The sequence below is a fragment of the Phytophthora sojae genome (assembly GCF_000149755.1).
Source record: "Phytophthora sojae unplaced genomic scaffold PHYSOscaffold_3, whole genome shotgun sequence".
NCBI classification, from domain to species: domain Eukaryota; phylum Oomycota; class Peronosporomycetes; order Peronosporales; family Peronosporaceae; genus Phytophthora; species Phytophthora sojae.
Genome location: NW_009258117.1, coordinates 4,005,465 through 4,027,728, shown reverse-complemented (window position 1 = coordinate 4,027,728; position 22,264 = coordinate 4,005,465). Strand labels below are relative to the sequence as shown.

Below are 22,264 nucleotides of genomic sequence, written 5' to 3'. Positions count from 1 at the left end.
CAGTCGATCCCGTCCAGGACAAGGATGATCCTGGATGCAGTACATTCGTTCATGTCAACGATGTGGGCGAGGATCACGCAGAGAGAGAGAGAGAGAGCATCAAACCGTACCGTTTCCGCTTTGATGCAGGCCCTGTCGTGTGCTCTCCTTTTCCTACTGCGGCTTCCAAACACCGACTGAAAGAGAACTTTAACTTTTCCTCCTCGTGCTCGCGGGGGAGCTCAAAGTCTCGTAAACTGTACGAAATCTTCAGCTGGTTCATAAACCGAAACAGAAACAGTGACAGCTTGACGCTATCGTAGGAGCACCCACAGTAGTGCTCGTAGATGAGCTCACGCTCTCCTTTTACTGAACGACGTCGCTCTTCCGCCCAGTTCGCCAGCAAAGCAGACTTGCCATTCCCAGGCTGTCCAACGACCACTAGTAGAGCTGATCGCACCTCGTGGTCCCATTGGCAATGCTCATTTAAAATGTGGAAGTAGTGGCTAGTCGGTGCATACACGAAGTCTTCTTTCCGGCTACAGACCAAGGCAGACAGACAGTCTACCAGTTATTAAGGCCAATTCACAATCGTGTATAGGAAATGGTCGCCTGCTCACCTTTTAGCAAACGCCAGGTGTGTAGCTGTCTCCCGGCTCACAATTGTGCTCTCCACTCGAGGGGGAGCAGAGGTGACCCCGCCGTCCGCATCGTCGAACGCAGCAGATCCGCTATCGGAGCGCGTGGCGCTCAACGCTCGACTTCCGATGTGGCCGCTGCCCTTCTTACTCGGCGACGGCGCCTTCCCCATGCCTGCGACCGCCACACGACAGTTCCGTATACGGCTGAGTAAAGTCTGAAACCCCTCCTTAATGGGACTCGCCTTAATGGGACTCCATTATTGACTCTGCTCAAGAAGATATTCATATTTAGCAGCAATCTGCGCCTGCAGGTGGCTCACTAGGAATGCACTGTACAACCGCGCGAGCCTCTACTGTCCTTGCTCGCCCATTCGCCGCAAAGCTGCCAGACGAACTTTCTCGCGGCGGTCGGCTAGCGTTGACGACTCCGTGGACGATGAGGAGTCCGCGGTGCCGCCGACGCTTTGGCCAGAGCCTGCATGCAGACAAACACACTCTCTCTCTCAGCCTTACTCGCCCTCTAACCAGCACAGAAACCAACGGGGAAACCAACGGGGCAGCGCAAGGCAACGCACCGGCAAATGGAGTGTAGACGAAATCAGAGCGACGTGGGGCGCCGCTCGTCGGACGCGAAGGCGCGTTAGGGTCGCCCACCGGCGCCTGGTCCGTCATGTCCGCGGGCATGAGGCAGCTGAGGAACGAGCCCAAGTAGGCCGCGCGGTTCACGTAGGACGGGATGGCTTTGCCCAGCAGCAGCTGGCAGAGCGCGTCCGCGTACGTGTTGCAATTCCTGCAGCGGCAAAGGGGTCAACTGTGTCACACTTTGGTAGAATGTAGATCGACAGACCAAAAGCACTTCCGTACTTGGTGAACAGGTTGTAGGCGCCTCCCTCGAAGTCCGAGCTCAGCGAGTAGGCCAGTCGATGGGCCTCCTGGAAGCTTCCCTCGAAGAAGCCCATGTCCACCGACTCCCGGAACTTGGCCCCTGTTCAGCAGCAGCAGCAGCAGTCAGAGAGACCCTCTACCAGCCAGGGGTAGAACAGGACGGTGATGCTCCCACCGGGCGCTTGTCGGGGGCTCGAGGAGAAGACGCCGGCGCCACTCGCGTACGAAAACTCTTGGCCGGCGATCTCGACGCCGCTGTGGAAGATGCCGAGCCCCAGCGCTGCCAAACGCAACCGGATAATTCATTAGAATGCTAGAGATTAGAGCTCGCAGCAGCCAGTGCGGCATCATGCATGCCAATGCCAGCGGTGCAACAACGGGAACGCCACGTACGCGCCATGTACTCGTTGGCCTCCACCAGGTCGTAGATGTTGAGCGTCACAGCCGTACGGGGAGCCATCGTCCGAGGAATCGGAAGGGAATGTGATTCTGTCGCGAATGTTGCGATTGGCTGATCGAATATTTCCACTGGGGTTAACTTCAATTGCGCTTTAACCTCAAAGTTTGAGGGGCTATTTCCCATTCTGTCCAGCACGCCTTGCCCTCGGAGCCGTCCGCCGGGACGTACCAGCAGTGCTTGGTCGCCACGCCGCCGATCGTCGTGTCCGCGTAGGTTTCCGCGAAGTTCCACTTGGTGTCCGCCGTGTGGTACTGCAGCTTCAGCCAGTCCTTGGACGCCTGCAGCGAGAAGAATCCGTACTCGTCGGCCGTGTACGCCCACTCATTCTTAACGTACTTGGCTGCGTAGGGCTGAATGACACTCGCGGGACCCTTTTGTCTGCCGCCACCGGCGCCGTTCTCGATGAATTGGACGCCCAGCGACGCCGAGTAGTCGTGCTTCTCTGCGTGCGTGTGGCCATGCAGGAAAACGCGAACGCCCGAGTTCCTCAGCACGTCAAACCACTTGTTCATCCCCGGCTCGAAGTAGTGGTCGTAGGGGCTGAAATGGCTGTTGACGATCTTCCAAGTCGCAGTCGACTGCTTCACCTTCTCCGCCAACTGAGCGCGAGATTCGGCGCCCCATTGCGAGAACCTGGCCATACAGCTGTCAAACAGATCTAATTGACCGCCGAAGCAGTACTTGTCTTCACGAACGACGTGGTTGCACCCGCCGCTGTCAGTGCCGGCGTAGCTGTAGCACTGGCAGCAAACGAGGCTGGCACCATGAACGTCGGCATCGTTCGTGTCGACGTTAAAGATGTCGATGCTCACTCCGGTCGTGGGGTCCTCGATACGGTAGACGTAGAAGCGGTCATCCATGTGCCAGCGGTTGTCGTTGCGGCTTCGAAACTCCGTCTGCCACTTGAGTTTGCTATCAAGGCCCTGGTACTGCTCCGCCGTGCTGTTGCACTTGACCAGCTTGTCCCCGCTGCTGCAGATGTAGTCGGAGCCGCCGTAGTCGTGGTTGCCCATAACGTTGAACCAGGGAATCGTCTTATGTTGTCTCCGTCGTACTTGGCCTCGTACGACTCAGCAAAGCGACCGTCGCGAGAGGCGAGGCTGTTAACACCCGTCTAGTACAAGTTGTCTCCGTGGCCGAGGATGGCCTTAGGCTTCAACGACTTTCCGGCTTCCATGTTCATCAAGGTCGCCACGACTTCTTGGGCGTTGAGGTCGTAGTTGTTGTACGTGCTGCCGCAGCACGAGACCTTGTATGGCGTCGCGCCCCAGTCACCAATGGCAAAAGCGGACAGCGTGTACTTTGCAGTCACCGGATTCGACGCCGTGACACCTACTTTCGCGGAGAGGCAACTCGATCCCCCCATCACGACGAGGAGCGCCGCGGCGCTGGCTGCAGTCTTGAAATGCAGCATTCCCTCGTGGAAGTTGGACTAAGCAGGAACTCGCGTTGCGCTTTTCTCAGTGAAATGAAGAATGAAGACAACCGCGACGAGCACGGGGTCAAGTCGCGGAGTGGGCGGCGGCGATGTATCTCTTTTGGTTGAGGCATGCGGTGCAGATCCTGGGAACGCGGAGGAAGAGCCGGAAGATTCGGGTTGCCTCGAGGATAATACCTGTAATGCGAGTTTCCTTGAGCCTAATTATTCAGCATTGTCATAGAATTTTGTAACTCACTGAAGTCGAATTTGAATTAATCACAAGAACAACAGAACGAAGCACATTGAGCTGAAGATTCTATTTGGTAAATACTGGACATGTACACCAGCACAACGACGCAGACGAAACCCCATTGGATGTCTTTTTTTAAGTATGTCGACGTTTGTACGTCCGTACATTGCACCAGTTTTTCATGACAAAGATCGAAAACCGAGAGCGTGACAGCGAGTTGTTGTGGTGCTTGCGGTTGCTTGAACCGTAAGCAGTACAGTATATGCTATGTGCAGCATGTGTCTTTGTGACATAGAGTATTATTTTGCTTGGGCGGCCTGCTTACGAAACTCCAAACCGTGAACATACTACAGAAGGAACCTTATTACTGTTCGCTTGAGCTATTGAAGGCCGCTGGGCTTTTCTCGGTCGTCACGACAAAAATGGTTACATATATGCTGGTATCATCAGATACGGATTGATCGATGCTCACCGATCTACCGGTAGTTATCAATCATGCTCAGCGCTCAATGTGCTGCATAATAGCACTGCACGTGACAAAGACTAGATGCGCTTACGCTGCGTAAGCGCATCTAATGTTACATTACGACTCAACGGACCGTAAGCGGATGACTTATTAGTATGTACTTCGAAGTACAGCATGTATCATCCTTACTGTGCGTTTCACTGCTGTGGACACCGCAACCGCCACTTTTGATGATGGAGAAACGACAGTTGCCGGCAGTTGGGTAGCGGCAGACGATGGTGTGTCATTGTAGCAGTGCGTGGGCAGCTTTTCATGTATGACCAACTGAGACAGCAGTACGGAAATCGCCGTCACTAGAGCAAAAACGATAAAATAAACTATTACTGAAGTATTATTATTATTATATATAATCTTCTCCTTACGTTAGACATGTACCTCGAAGTAATGTATTTGAAGGACAACGCAGACGTCCGTACAAAACGCGCAACGGCAAAGCTTCACTCAGATTATTCGACTTTTGGTGGTCGGAGACAGGTTTCGTCGAGGCAGCTACAGTAGCTCGTAAGAGTAAAAAATATTTGTGATCGCCGTACCAACAGCAGCGTATGGGCGTCCAGTTGATGAGCAACACCCACCCACCCATGCCACAGTTCTTAGCAGAGTAAGCAAGGGCAACAAAAATTCGCAAAAAAGGCAAAATCAGTTTTCGCGAAGACGCTTCAATTCAAATTCAGCTTGTAGCTTCGACCAGATTCCTCGATTGAGTTTAATTATCAACGCAAGTGCGAACCCGGCACGCAGAAGGTAAGAATTGAAAGAGACGTGTAAAAAGCACTCCAAAAACTTTTACCGTTGGCGATGGCAGTATGCCTTCTTCTCTAACACGCTTTCCCCTCGGAGCCGTCCGCCGGGACGTACCAGCAGTGCTTGGTCGCCACGCCGCCGATCGTCGTGTCCGCGTAGGTTTCCGCGAAGTTCCACTTGGTGTCCGCCGTGTGGTACTGCAGCTTCAGCCAGTCCTTGGACGCCTGCAGCGAGAAGAATCCGTACTCGTCGGCCGTGTACGCCCACTCATTCTTAACGTACTTGGCTGCGTAGGGCTGAATGACACTCGCGGGACCCTTTTGTCTGCCGCCACCGGCGCCGTTCTCGATGAATTGGACGCCCAGCGACGCCGAGTAGTCGTGCTTCTCTGCGTGCGTGTGGCCATGCAGGAAAACGCGAACGCCCGAGTTCCTCAGCACGTCAAACCACTTGTTCATCCCCGGCTCGAAGTAGTGGTCGTAGGGGCTGAAATGGCTGTTGACGATCTTCCAAGTCGCAGTCGACTGCTTCACCTTCTCCGCCAACTGAGCGCGAGATTCGGCGCCCCATTGCGAGAACCTGGCCATACAGCTGTCAAACAGATCTAATTGACCGCCGAAGCAGTACTTGTCTTCACGAACGACGTGGTTGCACCCGCCGCTGTCAGTGCCGGCGTAGCTGTAGCACTGGCAGCAAACGAGGCTGGCACCATGAACGTCGGCATCGTTCGTGTCGACGTTAAAGATGTCGATGCTCACTCCGGTCGTGGGGTCCTCGATACGGTAGACGTAGAAGCGGTCATCCATGTGCCAGCGGTTGTCGTTGCGGCTTCGAAACTCCGTCTGCCACTTGAGTTTGCTATCAAGGCCCTGGAACAGCTCCTCCGTGCTGTTGCACTTGACCAGCTTGTCCCCGCTGCTGCAGATGTAGTTGTTGCAAGTAGGAAAACCTTGCAAGCATTACTCAGCGGTGATATGTTACCAATGAGGTGATATGTGTCATTGCGAGTGCTCATTCTGTCCAGCAGTAGGACAAGCAACAAGTGTAGCTAGGTTAGAGATCTAGCCCCACGTCTCCAAGGGGAATTCCCCTATCCATGTTCGTACGGAGCCTCTGCTCCAAGTGTGTTCTCATTCTCAAATATACCTTCCTCAAAGGACTCGAGTCTCCGGCGCTGTCGACTCTTCTCAGTGGTCTTCCTTTTCTGACCTCCTTTAGTAGTCGGAGCCGCCGTAGTCGTGGTTGCCCATGACGTTCACCCAGGGAACAGTCTTGATGTTGTCTCCGTCGTACTTGGCCTCGAACGACTCAGCGAAGCGGCCGTCACGGGACAATTCACTGTTGATGCCAGTCCAGTACAAACTGTCGCCATGACCGAGGATGGCCTTGGGCTTGACGGAAGTTCCAGCTTCGATGTTCATCAGAGTCGCGACGACTTCTTGGGCGTTGAGATCGTAGTTGTTGTACGTGCTTCCACAGCACGAGCCCTTGTACGGCGTCGCGCCCCAGTCACCAGTAGCGAAAGCTGATAACGTGTATCGGGCCGACGCTGGATCCGACGTCACTGCCGACGTAAGCCCCGTTGTCACTGTAAGGCAACTTGATCCACCCATCATGACGAGTAGCGCTGCGTTAGCCAGGGTCTTGAAATTCAGCATTTTCTTCTTGATGCGAGTTACGCTGCCGGGAGAAAAATGAGGAATGAAGTAGCGACGCCAGCAACTACATGAATATGTACTGGTTAGGGGCCACTGCTTGCGCGCAGATCCTGGGAACGCGGAGGAGAGCGGGAGATTCGGGTTGCCTCAAGATTTCCTCGATAAATTATCCACTCAATAAAACTTTTGAAAAGTATTATCGGAAGTTGTTGAGATGTGCCATTATCAGCACTTGAAACTATAAGTTTACAACTGTCCGTCGGACTACAACGAAAAATTCAATTACTCAATAAGTATTAAAATGAGATTCATGCAGTGCGATTCTCTTCCGGGTTTTAAGCTTTCATTACAAGGAAGTGCTTATTGATACGTGCAATACACTTAGTGCTCACTAGAGACTTTCATTGTGGTGCTTACGGCTTCTTGGTCGGTAACCAACTGACGTCCAACAGGTGCCTTTGTGACAAAAGGAGTGCTTACGAAACACCCTACCGTCAACTCCGAACAAACGTTTAAGTATTTCTTACGATTCATGATTCACTGCTCAATAGAGCGTACACCGCACACCGCGAGAACGCCTTGGAAAAGTAATACACTGCACTTCACGCATACGACGCTTCACTAACCCGTAAACTCGGTATCCAAGTTTCATGGTCTTCATTATCACTCTGTACTTCGAAGTATGAGTTGATAACTGAACGTTGGGCCATTAGGCTTCTCAAGTGCTCAATAAGATCGATGCAAGTGACGGAGAGTTTTATGACGCAGGTGCGACGCCAGACGTTCGAGATGGATTGCGCGAATCTCGCAGAACAAAAGTCGCCCTAGAGCAAGCGAATGCTACGGTAGTTTGAATACGATAAACTACGAATTACTGGTCGATGGAGGTGATTTTACCCTGTGCTGATGGTGGGCCCCTTTCTTGATGGCCTCCTTCCTTGCCTTCCATGTGCTCTCGCGCCCGCCGCTCCGCATAGCGAGCTCCAGCTCCTGCTCTAGGTCGTTGTTACGCGCATCAAATCGCTCGAGCTCCGACAGTGCGATCCATTCGAACAAGGGTACAATACTCAGGGTACTCGGGGCCAAAAGTGTGGACGCGACTTGCCGTGCAAACCTCACAGCGCTCTGAGGTGTAGGGAAGCACTGGTAGACATGCACCACTATGGATTCAATGCAGGTGGCCCCAGGGGGCTGAAGAGAGACGCTGACGCAGGCAAACCTCTGACCCGTAGCCTGCGGCAGGTCTGCAGCGCTGAACTGGGCGGTATAGGCCCCTGCAGCGTCTCCAGCGTCACTGGGGAAGTTTTCCAGCGCCATCGTCATTTCATCCTCCTTGTAGATAGCAAAGCGGCTGCAGTCGTGACCCTCGGCCAGACCCGCAGTCTTCTCGACGGCACAGATTTGGCGGAAAAGGTTGAGCGCGTCGTCGATGTCCCGGAACTTGCCGAACACGCGGAAGCGCGTGAACTCCATGTGCCCTGTAACGCTCACTGCGGCGGCGGCAGCCTTCCGGAGTTGATCGGCCGCAGATTTGGCCGACTTGGACAGCTTTGCAGACGAAAGAGACAAGGAGATCCCCCTAGGCGCGGGTCGAAGGGTCTGCTCTTTCATGAAACCCAGCACAGCGAAAGGCTGGCACACACCGTGGACGGGGTCCCATATCGTGGCTGCAGTTGCTGTAGCACTGGTCGACGCTCCGGCTAGACCGTTCTTGGGGGCGGTGAGGGTGTTGTCGGTTTTCTCCGCTCGAATGCGGCCGCAACGACGCAGGTCACTACGGAACTGCTTGGCACCCGATGTCTCCTCGTTTGCTGCTTCTTTGATCGGAGACACCACCGGAAGCAACACGCGAGAGCTCTTCTCAGTGGAATTGACGTCCCCCGCAGCGTTTGCACGACGGTGTAGTGACTTACTGCTGCCAGAGCCAGCGAGGGCAAGCAGCGGCGTCTGCATGGTGGGCGTGGAGTCGTCCTGGGCCACAGGGGGCAACTTCGTCCGATGTCCGTTCTGCTGGACTTTGAACGCGAGTACTGTCGTTGTTGACGATCTTCTCTGCAGCAGCGAGGATCCAGAAGCCGAGCGACTCACCTTTGCGTGCAGATCCACTAAATCTCTGTTGTCTTGAGGGAGCGACAAGCTTCGGCTTTTTGCGGATCCAGCTTCAGCGGAGACGGCTTGGTCATCACTTTCACCACTCTTCAATGCGTTGTTGCGGTTGTTCGGCTGAGGCTCGTTGCTGAAATTTCCATTCACCTGGCGCACCGCACCAGATGCCGCGAGTTTGGTTACTCCCCGACGGCGCTCAAGCATCAGAGAGCCCGGGTCAACCAATGTGCGAGCTCCGTCAAGCGGCAGCAGTGGTGCAGATTGGGATCTCCCCAGCGCAGCAGTGTGATGAGAAGAGATCGCACTTTTGTCGGAGCGCCCACCTAACAATCCAAACGGCTGATGGTGGGTCTCAGCCATGACGCTGCCAATGAACTCCTTCTTGTACTTTTCCCACGCTACCGATTTGAGTGCTCGGCTTTGGACGGATTCGCGAATGTATCCATTCGAGGACCGCTGCAGACTTGCTCGAGCCTCAGCTGACATTAGGTGGAATATATCAAACCGCGACAACACAAGGATTTTCATCGGCGACTCAGCTAAGATGGAGTATTCACGGATGAAAATGTCGTTAAATTTCCCTGCCGATGCCCTGAGCACAACGACTTCAGTCAGTTCTGAAGCTTGAAGGGGGGGGGGGGGGTACACAATCCTTACTCTGCGCAGCCCAGGACCGAGTTTGGGCCATATCTTCCGAGCTCGTAGACCTGGCGCGCATTCGTGATTGGGTGTTTGCCTTCGTGGATGATTCGACACTCGCCCCGAGTCACGATGAACAACTCGCTGGCGCGCGATCCCTGAAAACATCATTTCGTCAGCATGAACGCTTCAGGTAATTTACTTCCAACCATCCACCTACCCACCCACCTGTTTGCAGATCTCGCCTTTGTAAGGAATGTACTTCTCGGTCATGACCGAGCACATGCCTTCGATAGTGTTGTCGTCCCACTCGGGTCCTATGAAGTACGGGTTCTTTCGGAGCATTTGCGCGTACTGCGCGTGGTATTCGTTCTGGTACTTCTTGATCAGTGGCTCGTACTCATCGCGGCCCAGCACGAGCAGCTCACAGAACTCGGTGCACATAACCGTAGCACGGCGAACGCCATCCGCTTGAGAGAGCGCAAGCTCACCGAAGTACTCGCCCTCGCCTAGGCGCGATACAACGCTCTCCTTCGTCTCCTCGAAGCGGTTTTTGACCCGGACGGACACGTCGACACAACCCGTGAAGATGATGTAGAAGTGTCGGCCGATTTGGCCCTCAGCGAAGAGTACCGTGTTGGTGACCGCACTAATGAGCCGCATCACCTTGCACAACTGCTTCCGGACTTCAAAGGAGAATCGTGAGAAGAATTTGACGCTCTTCAGGTACTCGACCGCGAACTTCAGATCTTTTTCAGATCGCTGCGCGGAGCTCCGCATGAAGATGTTGCGCACAATGTCCTTGTTGCTACGGAATCGCTTCGTGATCTCGAGTGTGTGAGTGTTGCTCGAATCGTGCGATTCCTTGAGCAGCTCGCTGAACACGACGCGGTTGATGAAAACCAGTTCTGCCGGGGCACTGGCAACGATCACGGAAGCTACGGCGCAATGCAAGGTACAAAAAAAGCTAAGACTAAAACTGCATCGAGCATGCGAGGAAGGGAAGGGAGGCTTACCTGCGCGTACGTCGGTGTTGGATAACAACGCCCGCTCACCGAACGTATCTCCTGGACCCAGGAAGGTTAAATGGATTGTTCCGTTGGTGCGAGCCGGGGTATCGACCTCGTTCTTGACCACTTCCACTGCATCCACAACAGCGTCATAACAATTCAGACGAAGGTTGCCTGGTCTTCGGCAGCCGAGAGTGTGCGTACCTCGACCTGAGTAAACGAGGTAAAAACTATCCCCATCGTCCCCCTTTGTCAAATAATCATACGTAGTCGTGGTCGGTATGCGCTAAAACGGCAGGAATGCAGCGAGGGCGGTGCGTACCTCGTGGAAGACATACGCCCCCTTCTCGGTGTAAGCGACAATTTCGAGAGATTGGTAGAGTCGATCGAGCTGAAATGGATGGCACACACAACGCAGATCTTCAGTAGAAGCGGTTCACCGAGGTAGAAATGACAATAAACAAGGTGTACCTTAACTAGCAGTAGGCAAAGGTCACAGCCAGTGGGTAGCAAGCAAAAGTTAACACCAGAGCCGCATATCAATGAGGTGCTCTCCAATACGCACAGGCGTCGAGGTTGGAGAAGAAGTCGAGCAGCTTGGACGACGCAAACAGCGACTTCAGCTGGTGGAAAGCTCTTAGTCAGCTGTCATCCATCATCCACTCTACAGAATTATCACAGCAACGCACCACGTGGATGTCTTCCAGCGTCCGCTTCCCCGTCGGCTTGCGCAGGATGGTGCGGCACACGTTTATCTGCGGACTCTTGTGCTCGATGGCGCGCAGGAAGGCGCCGTCGCTGGCCATCTCCTCCATCTGCGAGGCCAGCGACCTGCGCCTCAAAGCCGCGTTCGCAGCCCCCTCCTCCCCCTCCTCCATGGCCGCAGCCGGCAGCGCAGAGCTCATTGAGGAGCTCATCTCAATAGTACGAGGGTGAAAATAACCTGTGTCACAAATGTAGCCATGTTCCACCCACTTCAACTTCCGAATTGCCTCAAATGCCTACAAGTTAGCGTAAATGACCACTTTTTCTTCTTCAATCGCCGCAAATACATGGAGGACCCCAGGGCATGGGCCCATGACGCTGCGCAGCGGCTGCGCCGGCACTTCGCAAGCGAGCGCTCCGTGTCGCTGTACGAGGCGCTGACGGCGCACGTGCTGGACGCGGCCACGGGCGGCGCGCTGTTCCTGGGCGGCGTCTCGGCGGCTCAAGTGGCCCAGAAGCTGCTGCGCGTGGGCTCGGCCAGCGGCTTCCTACTGCCCCAGGCGCTGGGCGCCGCCGCCGTGGGCGCGTCCTCCGTGGCGGCGCTGCACTTCGCCTCCGTCCCGCGGGAGGTCTACCAGGAGCTGGCCCAGCAGCAGGAGCAGCAGCAGCAGCGCGGCTGGAGCTGGCTCGTGCTCGGCGCGCGGAACCTGCAGCCGCCCACGGCCTGGCGCCTGCTCTGCAGCAAGGCACGCGAGCGCTGGGAGGACCTCCCGCACGCGCCCGCCCCCGTGTACGCGGTCATGGGTCTGCTCTGCTTCAAGCTGCTGGGCGGCCGCACCAGTGCGCTGGCGCCCTCGCCCTTCGCCGACCTGGGCGCGTTCCACCTCAAGAAGGCGTCGCTGCCGGCCACGGCCGAGTACGCCACGAGCGTGGAGAGGGGCGTCATCCAGGAGTTCGGCCGGCTCTTTGGCTGCCACACGTGCGGCGTCAAGCGTGGCGTGCGCTACCACGCCGACCACATGCCGCCCAAACTGTACGCCGCATCAGCGGAGGCTATCTGGTTGCAGTCGCTCTGCCTTCTTTCTTCTCTTCTGACCATTGCTGTTGCTGGTATTGTTGTCTGTGCTGCTTGTTACCTTCATGGCCTCTAGGGTGGCGAAGCGCGCGGACGAGCAGTTGTTGCGGAGGCTGCTGGGCCGGAAGACGGCCTTCCGCTTCTACCCGCAGTGCGAGTCGTGCTCGAACCAGCAGGGCAGCGTGGTCAAGCAGTGGAAGTCGACGCTCAAGATGCACCTGCTTTCCTTCCGCGCGCACCATGCCACTGGCCTGTGGCTCGTGCTGCTGTGCACCGGCGGTCTCTACGTCGGAGGCTCCAACTTCCACGAGACGTCCGAGGTGTCTGCGCCCATGGATGACGCCCTCGACTCTCCTGGGGCCTTCACGTCGTCCGACTTCTCGCTGCTGGTGTCGCTGCGGGAACGGGGGCGCAAACTGCGGCGTGAGCGAGGCAAAGTGAGCGACCCGGCGCAGATCGCTGCGATCGACAAGGAGCTGGAGGCAGTAGCGGAGTGCAAGACGGCCGTCAAAGCCGACATCAAGCGGCAGAAGAGGGCCAACTAGCGGTATTAAAACGCCACTAACACGCAACGCAGTTTTGATCAGTACTCCTGGTCCCCACGCACGGCAAGGGCGCGCATGGGGACTGTGGTCGATTGACGAGCATAGGGGAGTTTCATCTCGAGCTATTTCCGTTGAAGTGTTTGGACCGACCGCTGCTGGACGTCGCCACTGCTGGAATCGGCCGGGGCCATGGCGACTGCCAAGCGGGAATCAATCGTGAAGAACTTCCTCGACCAGCGGCACCCGAGGAAGATCGGCGCTCGCAAGCCGAACCACCCCCTGCGAGGCCACCGCCATCTCGTCACGCTATCGGAAGAGGAGCTGTCTCGCCGCGAGCAAGGCTGGAATGACCGCTTCACCGTCGACCCGCCGCCCAAATCCAATAAGGCGCCATCACCAGCGCATTCTCCGACGTACAGCACCCCTCCAACACCGCTGACGAAGGAGTCCAAGATTCGCAACGAGCGTGCTCAATATGGTGCGAAGAGCGCAGCGTTTGATCAGAGTTTTGATACTCATTTACGATGCTATTGCCAGGTAAGCGTGGTGGGAAGCGCTTCCGGGAGCCGAAAAAGCCGTCAAGCGGCAAGTTGGTGCCTCTGGGGGCTCTATCCAAGCCTCCTTCTGTAAGTGGACCACCTCCGTGTTTGTGTCTTGATGGGGCAGACTTGTAACAGCATTTGATGGTTTAAGCAGGAATCTGCACAGGCCACGAAGGAAGAGAAGCTGCGGTTTAAGGTGTTGAAAGCGATCGACGCTCGAGAGACGCTGCTGTACCAGTTGAGCGCGCTGATACTCTGCACTCCCGTGCAAGAGTCCTTGTTTCTCCCGTCTCGGCCAACTGAGCCACCGACATCAACCAGCGCTGGGCGGCAGCCGATGCGGTCGAGGGGAGGAATGGCTCTCGCGTCAACGCCACTTAGCCGCCACGGGGTGATTCCTGGTGCAATGACAAACGCGCGTGAAGCCACGAAGTTAGCGCAGCAGCTTGCCACAGATTTACAAGTCGCCGGAATCCAGTGTGTAGAAGCCCTGGTTGAGTGGATGCTAGAGGCTGGAGCTCAGGCGGAGTACGTACTGCTAAGTGCTGGCTCACCGTTCTTTATTGTGACTTGACTAACTTGCCATTGCGTTACCTACAGGACCCCGCCTCCGTTCTTGTGGCGCGGTCGAAACTACTTTTTGAAGATGGTAAGCGATTTGGATTTTGCTGAAGCAGAGCTGCAGGCAAGAGGGGTCAACCTGGACTGCTTCAGGAAGCTGAACCCCCTCCTGGTCAGGCCGAATCAGAAACTGGGCCGCGTCTTAGCTGCCCACTCCATCATCATGGAGATGGTCGAGTTCGCGAAAGACATGACTCCGATGGAGCTCCTCGCGCTCAGCAGTCGGATGCGCGACTCTAGCCGCGTTGAGGGCGACGTGAACGACACAAGAGTCGACTCTGGAACAAAGTTGAGTGGGGCTTCTAACGTTAGTAGACTGGATAGAAACGATGATCCTGCCACGCATAGTGACAGGATAGGAACGGGAGGGCGTATTTCGACTAGAGGGCAAGTGCCGGAGCATCACGACCACGAATCCGCAGCAGACCTCGTTAACTTGCTGGACGAGAGCCTGGACTTCATTCGCGACAGTTCTTCTCGAGAAGGCGATGGGAATCAGGCTAAGCCTAGTAGTGGTGGCGATGACAACAGCGATGAGAACAATGCAAAGGAGGCTGCCAGCGACAGTAGGTCATCCTCTGCGAAGAGTGCTGCTGCGGGTGATAGCCCACCCGACAGGCTGAAGCCAAAGGACGGAGGTGAGCCAAGAACAGAAACCCCCGAGCTCCAGGACGAGGAGGCCGAAGGTGGCGACAATCAGTCCGACTACGAGGATGACTCGATGGACGGGAACGATCGTAGCAATTCTGAACCAGATGCGCCGCAATCAGTGTCGGAGCTACCCGAAACGGCCGATGTCGCTAGTGACGACGGCGATGCAGAGCACTCGGACAACAATTCTCTCGCAGAGGGGGTATCACCGGAACCGCTCGATCCCGAAACAATGAATAATTCGAGTGATCCTCCCGACCATAACAAGCAGAGCTCATCGCGGTCGAATGCGAGTGACAACCACTCAGAATACGACAACAGTTTTGATGGCGAAGCAGGAGATGCTGAAGTAGACCGAGAAGCTGATACGGCACCCTCGGATGCGGTGGAATTAGCAGTCCGCGCTGAACCCCAAGAGCCTGCTACTCGAGACGAAGCCCCGCTTACTGGGGACAATAAAGAAGATGACACGAGTGAACCAACTGAACTACCCGCTTCTCCCGACAAAGCTCTCAGTTGTCGAACGGAGGAGAACAATCCATCGGACTACGAGAACAGCTTCGATGATGAGGGTGACGATGCCAACGAGGAAAAGGGAAATGAGGAACTGGAGCCTGACGCAGCGTCACCAACTGCAGATTCTGCTACAGAAGCGGTCGCGTCTACGGTGAATAGCAATGTCCCACCCATTCGTGGGATGCAACAGGGCAAGCACGTGATAGAACCGGAGAGAGAGGAGGCTGTTCCTGAGGCCGAACACCCGCAGACGATATCGAAGCGATTGGTGACTGAGCTCAAACGATGGACCTTCCTGGAAGATGAAAATCGACCTACGGAGGTGAATGCGCTCGCAAGTCTGGCCTGGTGCGATTCGCGAACGTTAACCGAGGCTCTTCAAAGCCATTCGCCAATAAGCGAGTGCATCGAGGGCTCTATCATCTCGATGCTAGAGCAGTATGGACTTGCCGTGCCGGAGTCACCGCTGGCGAGTCTTCTCAATAGCGAAGTAGCACAGGAGCTTGATCTAGCGAGGCATCTAGTGGACGAGTGCCACGCTGTAGTGGGCGATGTGTGCTCCACTGTGGCAGACGCCATGCAGCGCTCGATCCAGCAAAAGAACTCGCTCGTGTCTGAGATGGATATCAGCGAAGTCCTCGAAGTCGCCGAAAGTGTGCGTCAGGAGTATCACGACACTGCGTGGGAGTATCTGAAGATTGCCTCTACACTGCTTGTCTTTTTGAGTGCGTCGGAGGGCAATGCCTTCACAGTTCAGATTAAGGAGCGGCCTGCTGTCTCGCCTGGCCTCAGCCGTCTCGTGAAAGTCTTTTACCCGTACCTGGTCACCCACCCTCGAGAAGAGCTCGGCGATAACTGGAACCCTGTCAGCAGCGTCCTGACAGCTATGGGGCTGCTGGTGAACCAAATCTACGTCTTGCTGGATCCCATGTGCAAGACGCTGCTCCTCGCGGTGCAGTTGTGCAGTCGCTCGAATCAGGACTCGCAGGACGAAGACGACTTTGCCGTCTTCCCCAAAGTCACCGTCATTTGTGATCGAGACGATGTGCTGAATTCCAGCGTGGAATACGTTTGGCAGCAGCATCTAGCGTCCGAGAAGGCCACCCCGAACTTCTTGCTCTTCCCCTTCTTCAAGAGTTCATTCGGCGAGAAACTCGTGGAGGGGGTGACGGTAGAGGAAGGGGAAGGCAAGGGCCCCCTGAAGGAATGGTTCGTGCTGGTGGGCAAACAATTGGCGTCAAAGTGGAAGCAAGTACCGGCAAACAAACTGTTAGCAGAGGCGAGCTCGACCCAGATCACCGCGAGTGGGAATGCGGTGACAATCCCCGGTGCCGCTGCCGTCGTGTGTCCTGGTTTTCAGCTCGAATGGGAGACCAGCGAAGGAGAAACGATCTGTCGCGTTGTCAATAAGGTCGTAGAGGACGACACTTTCCTGATGGACCGAGGCGTGCCGACGCATTCGCTCTCGCTCTCTCAAGTGCGCGTTTCGGCGCCAAATGCTGCCGTGTTCGAATACGTGCAAGGCTCCGAAAGCTACTGGCTCAACGAGAACACGGTCCATTCACGCGAGACGCGCGACGTTTTGACCTTCGTCGGGTGGTTCTTTGCCAGTGCCGTGACGCACTTCAGCTCGATACAGTTGAGGATCCATCCGCTCTTCTTCCGCTTGCTGCTGAACCCGCACCACTGTGTGACGCTGGAGGAGACTGAACTATTCGATCCGCAGCTGTTCAAGTCTTTGTCCGGGATAAAGGACATGAAGCCCGCCGATTTCGCCGAGTACCTGAAGTTTGAAGGGGCGGACGAGAGCCTCAGCGTCGAGGCGTACATCGCCAAAGTGCTCGAGGACAAGTTCGGGCCAGCGTCCGGGATCGGGTGGCAAATGAACTGTGTGCGTCGCGGATTCACTCGGGTGATTGCCATCGACCAGCTCAGTCGAGTTGGGATCTCAGAGGCAGACCTGGTGGACAGCATCTGCGGCAGCGTTGGTGGAGCTGGCGATGATTTTGCGGTCAACGAAGTGTTCAGAGTGGCCGCAGACTCGGACTTCACTCGGTGTCAACCGCTCGCGACCGCGTTCTGGCGAACGGTGAACAGCTTTGAGCCGCCGTTCAAGCGGAAATTCATCAAGTTTGTGACTGGAGTGGATACGTTGCCCCTGGCAGGCACCGAGGTACGTTCTGCAGTGGACTTCATGTGATATTTATGTTGTGACTAACCGCGTGTGTGTGCTCTTATGCTTCGTGCGCGCGTGTTCAGTTCTTGCGGATTGAGATGCCGTTCACCGCCATCTCCGGAGCCGAGCACGAAAAGTGCCTTCAGATGTTGCCACAGGCTCATGTACGTCTCGTGTAGCAGCACTATGTGGACGGTGGCAACTTTCACTGACACTCGCACTCTCTGTTTACACTTTACGCTTCTCTAGACTTGCGACAATACGCTGGAGCTACCGCACTACTGGAAGGCGCTTTGCTGGAGAGAGCAGCACAACGAGCACGAACCAAACAGCAAACTGGAGGACGAATTGGCACTTGTACTCGGCAAGAAGCTGCGAGATGCAGTCGAATACTCGAGCGGCTACGGGCTTGACGGCACGTCAGCGGTCGCAGGTGTCTTCGCTGACAAAGCAAAAGACGACGACGACGACGACAACGACTTGGCCCAGGAGGAGAGCTACGATTCATTGGGGCTGCCAGCGCTGTCCGAAGGCCAGGACGAAGCCGAGTTGCCCACTGAGAAAGAAGAGGAAGAAGCCCCAGCGGAACTCGAGGTCGCCGCAGAACCACTCGCTGCTACTGCTGCCAGGTCTCCGGGGCCAGACGAGTCCTACGACGAGTACGACTGGGAAGAGGAGGACCAATCTGTGTCTTGACCGCGCTAGGCCCGGCCGTGAGATCGTCGTGCTGCCGAGTCGCCGAGTCGCTCGAAAGACTCGTCTGAAGTTCACAAGATGAGCTACGCCACAGTGCTGCACACGTGTCAAAGCGAGCGCGTTCCGCTGTCGAGCATCGCTGTCTGCTCGGCTCCTCAAGACGTGGGTCCAACAGGGGTCTCGAGCTGTGAGTTGTAGCTGTTCGTCGTAAACTAGACCGCATGACACCATCAGAGAGCGTAAGACTACAATTGCTGTCGCTGCATGTAGGTGGGGCTCTCTGCTAAACCTCAGCAGTATGCTCAATCTAATTCGCGACATCCCATTTCGCTTGTCGTCAAAGCAAACGATTCCCCCGTCGCTTGAATTGCCTTGTCACCATCCGAGGCGGGACTCGCAGGCATCCGGAGTCTCCGCAGGTCTCCTGCGCGGCACGTGCTCGCTCGGGGCGGCCGGTCTGCCGTCAGCAACGCGCGGCGTCCGCAATGACACTCGGGCATCATGAGCAACGGCGAGGGACGGCAGCTCTGCGGTGGCCGAGGACCAGCGATCCCAGCGGCCCGGCACAAAGCTCTGCCTCGCGAGAGGTCCAGCCACTTCAACTTGGGGCCTCTGCAATGTGCAGCGTCTGATTGCGTCGGGCGCGCGCCCGCCACGTCATGATCAACGCGCCGGGCCGCTCGGGTCTCCGCAATGCACGACCCGCTTCAACCTGCAAGTGAGACCAACTCGCGAATCCAGTGCGAGACGGCACGAACTAACTCCATCAAGCTTCATCCAGCTGCAGAGCAACACACCGCCGACACAGCCGATGCCGCTACGCTACACTGCACTGTACTGTACGGCACACACGCGACGCGGCACTGCACTCTCGCATCTCGGTGCCTGCATCTCGTCGGATCGACCGGGCGGCGGGGGAAAGGCTCAAAGGCTCTTCCAGGGGTGCCGCGAACAACAAGAGCCCTTTTTGGCTCGCGATCTCCACTCCACTCCGCGGCGCCTTGCTCGACGGTTCCTCCGCTTCCTGGTCGTGTTGTGGCTCTCCGCCTCTCGCCTGCTGCAAGCCATGCGCTGTCATGTAATGTGCGGGTATAATTAGCTCGCGTGCACATGTACTCGAAAAAGTGCGCCCTTGCGCCGTGTCTATGCAGCGTCTCTGCAAACGAGGGGCCAAAGCCCGAGCCCGAGCTGCTGCCGAGGCGGCGACGACCACCTCACGTCCCTGCCTGGCCTGGACCCGCGTCCGTCACTTCGCGATTCGCCGCCGGCCGCCATGACCAACCAGCTCTCGCACGGCGACGCGCTCGAGGCGCTGGCCGGCTCCTCCCGCCCGGAGCTCGAGGCCGCGCTGGACCAGACCCTGGCGCTGCTGCGCGCCGCGCTCAAGGCGGCCCCAGACGCGGGCGCGCCCGACCTCACGCTGCAGCGGAAGGCGGCGCAGGTGGCCGCGCTCGCCGGCCAGGTGCAGCGACTGTGCTTCAGCGGTAGCAGCCCCGCCACGGCCAAGCAGTTCGAGCCGCTGCAGCCGAGCCACGACGCCAGCGACAACTGGGACGCCGCCGCCAAGCAGCAGGACGCGGCGGCGGCGGCTCCGCAGCCCTCGGTCTGGTCGGGCTTCTACAACAAGACGCTGCGCGAGCGCTTCGACGTGCTGGCGCTCATGTACCCGCGGCTCAAGACGCTCAAGGCCCAGCAGTCGGCTGGCAGCGACGCGGCCACCGACATTCTGCCGCCCTCGGACCCGGCCGCCAAGCTCGGCGAGCTGCCGCTGCGCACGGCCAACCTCATGATCGAGAACTGCATCGGCGTGCTCGGAGTCCCGCTCGGGTGCGTGCACCATCACCATGCAGCTAATTGTTGCGTTGTGGGACGTCGTGTTCACTCACCCTTTTGCGCTTTCCTTTTGTCGACAGTCTGGGCCTCAACTTCGTCATCGACGGCAAGAGTCTGTCGGTGCCCATGGCCGTGGAGGAGCCCTCCGTGGTGGCGGCGGCCTCCAGTGCCGCCAAGCTCGTGGCTGCTGCTGGCGGCGGCTTCCACACGGCCACGTCCGGCAACATCATGACGTCGCAGATCCAGCTCGTGGGCACGGAAGACATCCCGGCCGCCATCGCTGCGATCGAGTGCAACCGCGAGCGGCTGCTGTCGATCGCCAACACGACGCTCTGCCCCAACATGAAGAAGCGCGGTGGCGGCGCCGTCGACATCTACTGCCGCGTGGTCAGCCAGGCAGCACGGGCGGCTGCCACGGCCGCTGGTGGTAGTGCCTGGTACAACCGATGCGACGATGAGCTCGTAGTGAACGCCTCCGAGCCTCAGACGCAGTTCCTTGTCGTGCACATTGACGTGGATGTGTGCGAAGCCATGGGCGCCAATATCGTCAACACGGTGGCCGAAGGACTCTCCGAAGAGGTCTCGAAGATCACGCGGAGCCGCGTGGGTCTGCGCATTCTCACCAATCTGTGCATGCAGCGCCGCGCTCGCGCCACGTTCGAGATCCCCCTCAAGAAGCTCGGCTGGAAGGGCGTGGACGGCGAGGATGTGGCCAACCGCATTATCGAGGCCTACAACTTCGCGGCTATCGACCCGTACCGCGCGGTGACCAACAACAAGGGCATTATGAACGGTGTGGATGCCGTGGCCGTTGCCACGGGCCAGGACTGGCGCGCCATTGAGTCGGCTGCGCACTGCTACGCCAGTCGCTCGGGGCAGTATGCGTCGCTTTCGCACTACGAGATCGGCCTGGCTGAGGACGGCTCCGGCACGCGCGTGCTGCGCGGCAGCCTGGAGATGCCTATCGCGGTGGGATCCAAGGGAGGCGCGTTGATGACCCACCCTGGTTACACCGCGACTCACGCGATTCTGCAGCAGCCGACGGCTCGCAACCTGAGCGGCATCATCGTGAGTGTCGGACTGGCGCAGAACTTCGCGGCAATTCGTGCTATCGCCGTGACAGGTATTCAGAAGGGCCACATGGCTCTCCACGCGCGAAACATCGCGGTAGCTGCTGGTGCGCCGAGCGAGCTGGTGTCGGAGGTGTGCAGCTACATGCTGCTGCGAAAGTCGATCAACGTGGAGACGGCGAAGGAGTACCTGCACGCGCACGCCGTGTTCTCTGAGATCCAGAGCAACTCGCCTCCGAGCTCCCCAGTGTCAGTGACGCTGCCGTCTATGTTCTACGTGGAGATTCCGATCCCGGACCTGGAGGGCACAATCAGCCTGAACATCGCGTTTGAGGCCATCAACAAGCACCCGCAGTACATCGCGATCATGGCCCCGAACGCTGCCAACAAGAGCGACAAGACTCAGACGACTCTGCAGCGCCAGTTGCTGGGCGACAAGGGCTACAACCAACTCGAGAAAATGTTCATGTTCCTGGCGTCCATGCGCTCGATCGTTATTTCCGCCTCGAACTCGGAGAGCGACCTGTTGGTGTCGCGCTCGAACATCAGTCTACAGAACAAGCTGCAGCTGCTGTCCATTCTCATCAACATCCTTGCGTACCGCCTCATGGAGGTGCGTCCGGAGAAGGTGCGCACGTTCATGCGGAAGCTCCTGGAGGCGAGCAGCGGGTCTGCAACCGGCGCCAATGATGGCGAAATGCACGAGCTGGACGCCAAGGTCTTCCACGACCTGATGGTGGAGAGTGTCGAGCCGGGCGACGAGCTGCTGTCGACGGGACTGCCGCTGTTCCTCGCGCTTTGGCAGGTGCTGCACTACCACATCGAGCAGGAGGTGCCGCACAAGCTTCTCCGAGCTCGCCTGGTTAAGGAGCAGTGGGAACTGCTGAACGATATCGTCAGGAGCTACGAGCTCGGCACGCTCTCCAACGATAACACCGATGGTGGCCAACCGCTGGAGGAGCGCTTCTTGGCCTACGTGGCGGTGCAGGCCACGCGGTGGCAAGCGACGCTGCTGCTGCTAATCGACTCGCTGGCGCTAGCGTCGGAGCTGGTAACTCCCGAGCGGTTAGAGTTCCTCACTCGCATTGGCGAGTACATGGAGTGGGAAGGCTCCATCGCACACGACCTGGCGCGCTACCAGCGCGACGCTACGGAGCGCGTGCCCAACGCGTACCTCTTCTGGCTGTCCCAGCGCGGGATCCCCCACTCGGAGGGCAAGGAGTACGAGCGCGAATTCCGAGGCGTGGCCGACACGCTGGCTGCCGAGAAATGGGATCAGCTGCTGAAGGAGGCACGTCGGGACTCGAGGGCTGCGGCCACCTTCTCGCTGCCGGCTGTGGAGCGCGTGATCGGCCTCATCCGCGAGATCTACGGCGACCACAGCGGCCGCAGCATCCGAAAAGAGTCGTTCTAGACCCGAGTCGGCGCAGAAGGGAGTCGATTATATCCTCCCGGTGCGAATGTCTTAGTGCGTAGTAAGCCTCCAAGAAAGTTAACACACAGCGAAGAGAAGCTC

The 22,264-nt window shown here is 57.4% G+C and overlaps 7 protein-coding genes across 7 annotated transcripts; 3 read left to right on the top strand and 4 right to left on the bottom strand.

Moving 5' to 3' along the window:
* Positions 1–73: 73 nt before the first annotated feature.
* On the bottom strand, positions 74–790 carry PHYSODRAFT_490894 (hypothetical protein; the record flags this gene model as incomplete). Its single annotated transcript, XM_009524964.1, has 2 exons — positions 74–518; positions 600–790. 2 exons carry the CDS (start codon positions 788–790, stop codon positions 74–76), a joined length of 636 nt encoding a protein of 211 aa, XP_009523259.1.
* Positions 791–1,187: 397 nt separating this feature from the next.
* On the bottom strand, positions 1,188–1,950 carry PHYSODRAFT_444984 (hypothetical protein; the record flags this gene model as incomplete). The annotated part of the gene is made up of 4 exons (XM_009524963.1): positions 1,188–1,410; positions 1,485–1,605; positions 1,681–1,785; positions 1,899–1,950. Coding segments are annotated over 4 exons (501 nt in total), but the record flags the coding sequence as incomplete, so codon positions are not given.
* A 95-nt stretch (positions 1,951–2,045) lies between these two features.
* PHYSODRAFT_495209 (hypothetical protein) lies at positions 2,046–6,518 on the bottom strand (the record flags this gene model as incomplete). Its single annotated transcript, XM_009524962.1, has 2 exons — positions 2,046–2,999; positions 6,174–6,518. The coding sequence occupies 2 exons, from the start codon at positions 6,516–6,518 to the stop codon at positions 2,046–2,048; spliced, it is 1,299 nt and encodes a 432-aa protein (XP_009523257.1).
* Positions 6,519–9,322: 2,804 nt separating this feature from the next.
* Positions 9,323–10,654, bottom strand: PHYSODRAFT_313173 (hypothetical protein; the record flags this gene model as incomplete). Its single annotated transcript, XM_009524961.1, has 5 exons — positions 9,323–9,466; positions 9,537–10,246; positions 10,325–10,450; positions 10,523–10,548; positions 10,641–10,654. 5 exons carry the CDS (start codon positions 10,652–10,654, stop codon positions 9,323–9,325), a joined length of 1,020 nt encoding a protein of 339 aa, XP_009523256.1.
* A 716-nt stretch (positions 10,655–11,370) lies between these two features.
* PHYSODRAFT_345496 (hypothetical protein) lies at positions 11,371–12,686 on the top strand (the record flags this gene model as incomplete). The annotated part of the gene is made up of 2 exons (XM_009524960.1): positions 11,371–12,089; positions 12,175–12,686. 2 exons carry the CDS (start codon positions 11,371–11,373, stop codon positions 12,641–12,643), a joined length of 1,188 nt encoding a protein of 395 aa, XP_009523255.1. The 3' UTR covers positions 12,644–12,686.
* A 2,800-nt stretch (positions 12,687–15,486) lies between these two features.
* Positions 15,487–17,590, top strand: PHYSODRAFT_285444 (hypothetical protein). The gene has a single exon (XM_009524959.1). It carries the CDS (start codon positions 15,551–15,553, stop codon positions 17,171–17,173), a length of 1,623 nt encoding a protein of 540 aa, XP_009523254.1. The 5' UTR covers positions 15,487–15,550; the 3' UTR covers positions 17,174–17,590.
* A 1,528-nt stretch (positions 17,591–19,118) lies between these two features.
* On the top strand, positions 19,119–22,240 carry PHYSODRAFT_558912 (hypothetical protein; the record flags this gene model as incomplete). Its single annotated transcript, XM_009524958.1, has 2 exons — positions 19,119–19,672; positions 19,759–22,240. 2 exons carry the CDS (start codon positions 19,119–19,121, stop codon positions 22,160–22,162), a joined length of 2,958 nt encoding a protein of 985 aa, XP_009523253.1. The 3' UTR covers positions 22,163–22,240.
* Between the last annotated feature and the right edge of the window lie 24 nt (positions 22,241–22,264).

Excerpts from the sequence above, each read along its gene's own strand:
- PHYSODRAFT_285444 (XM_009524959.1), top strand. The coding sequence starts at position 15,551 with ATGCAGCGCTCGATCCAGCAAAAGAACTCGCTCGTGTCTGAGATGGAT.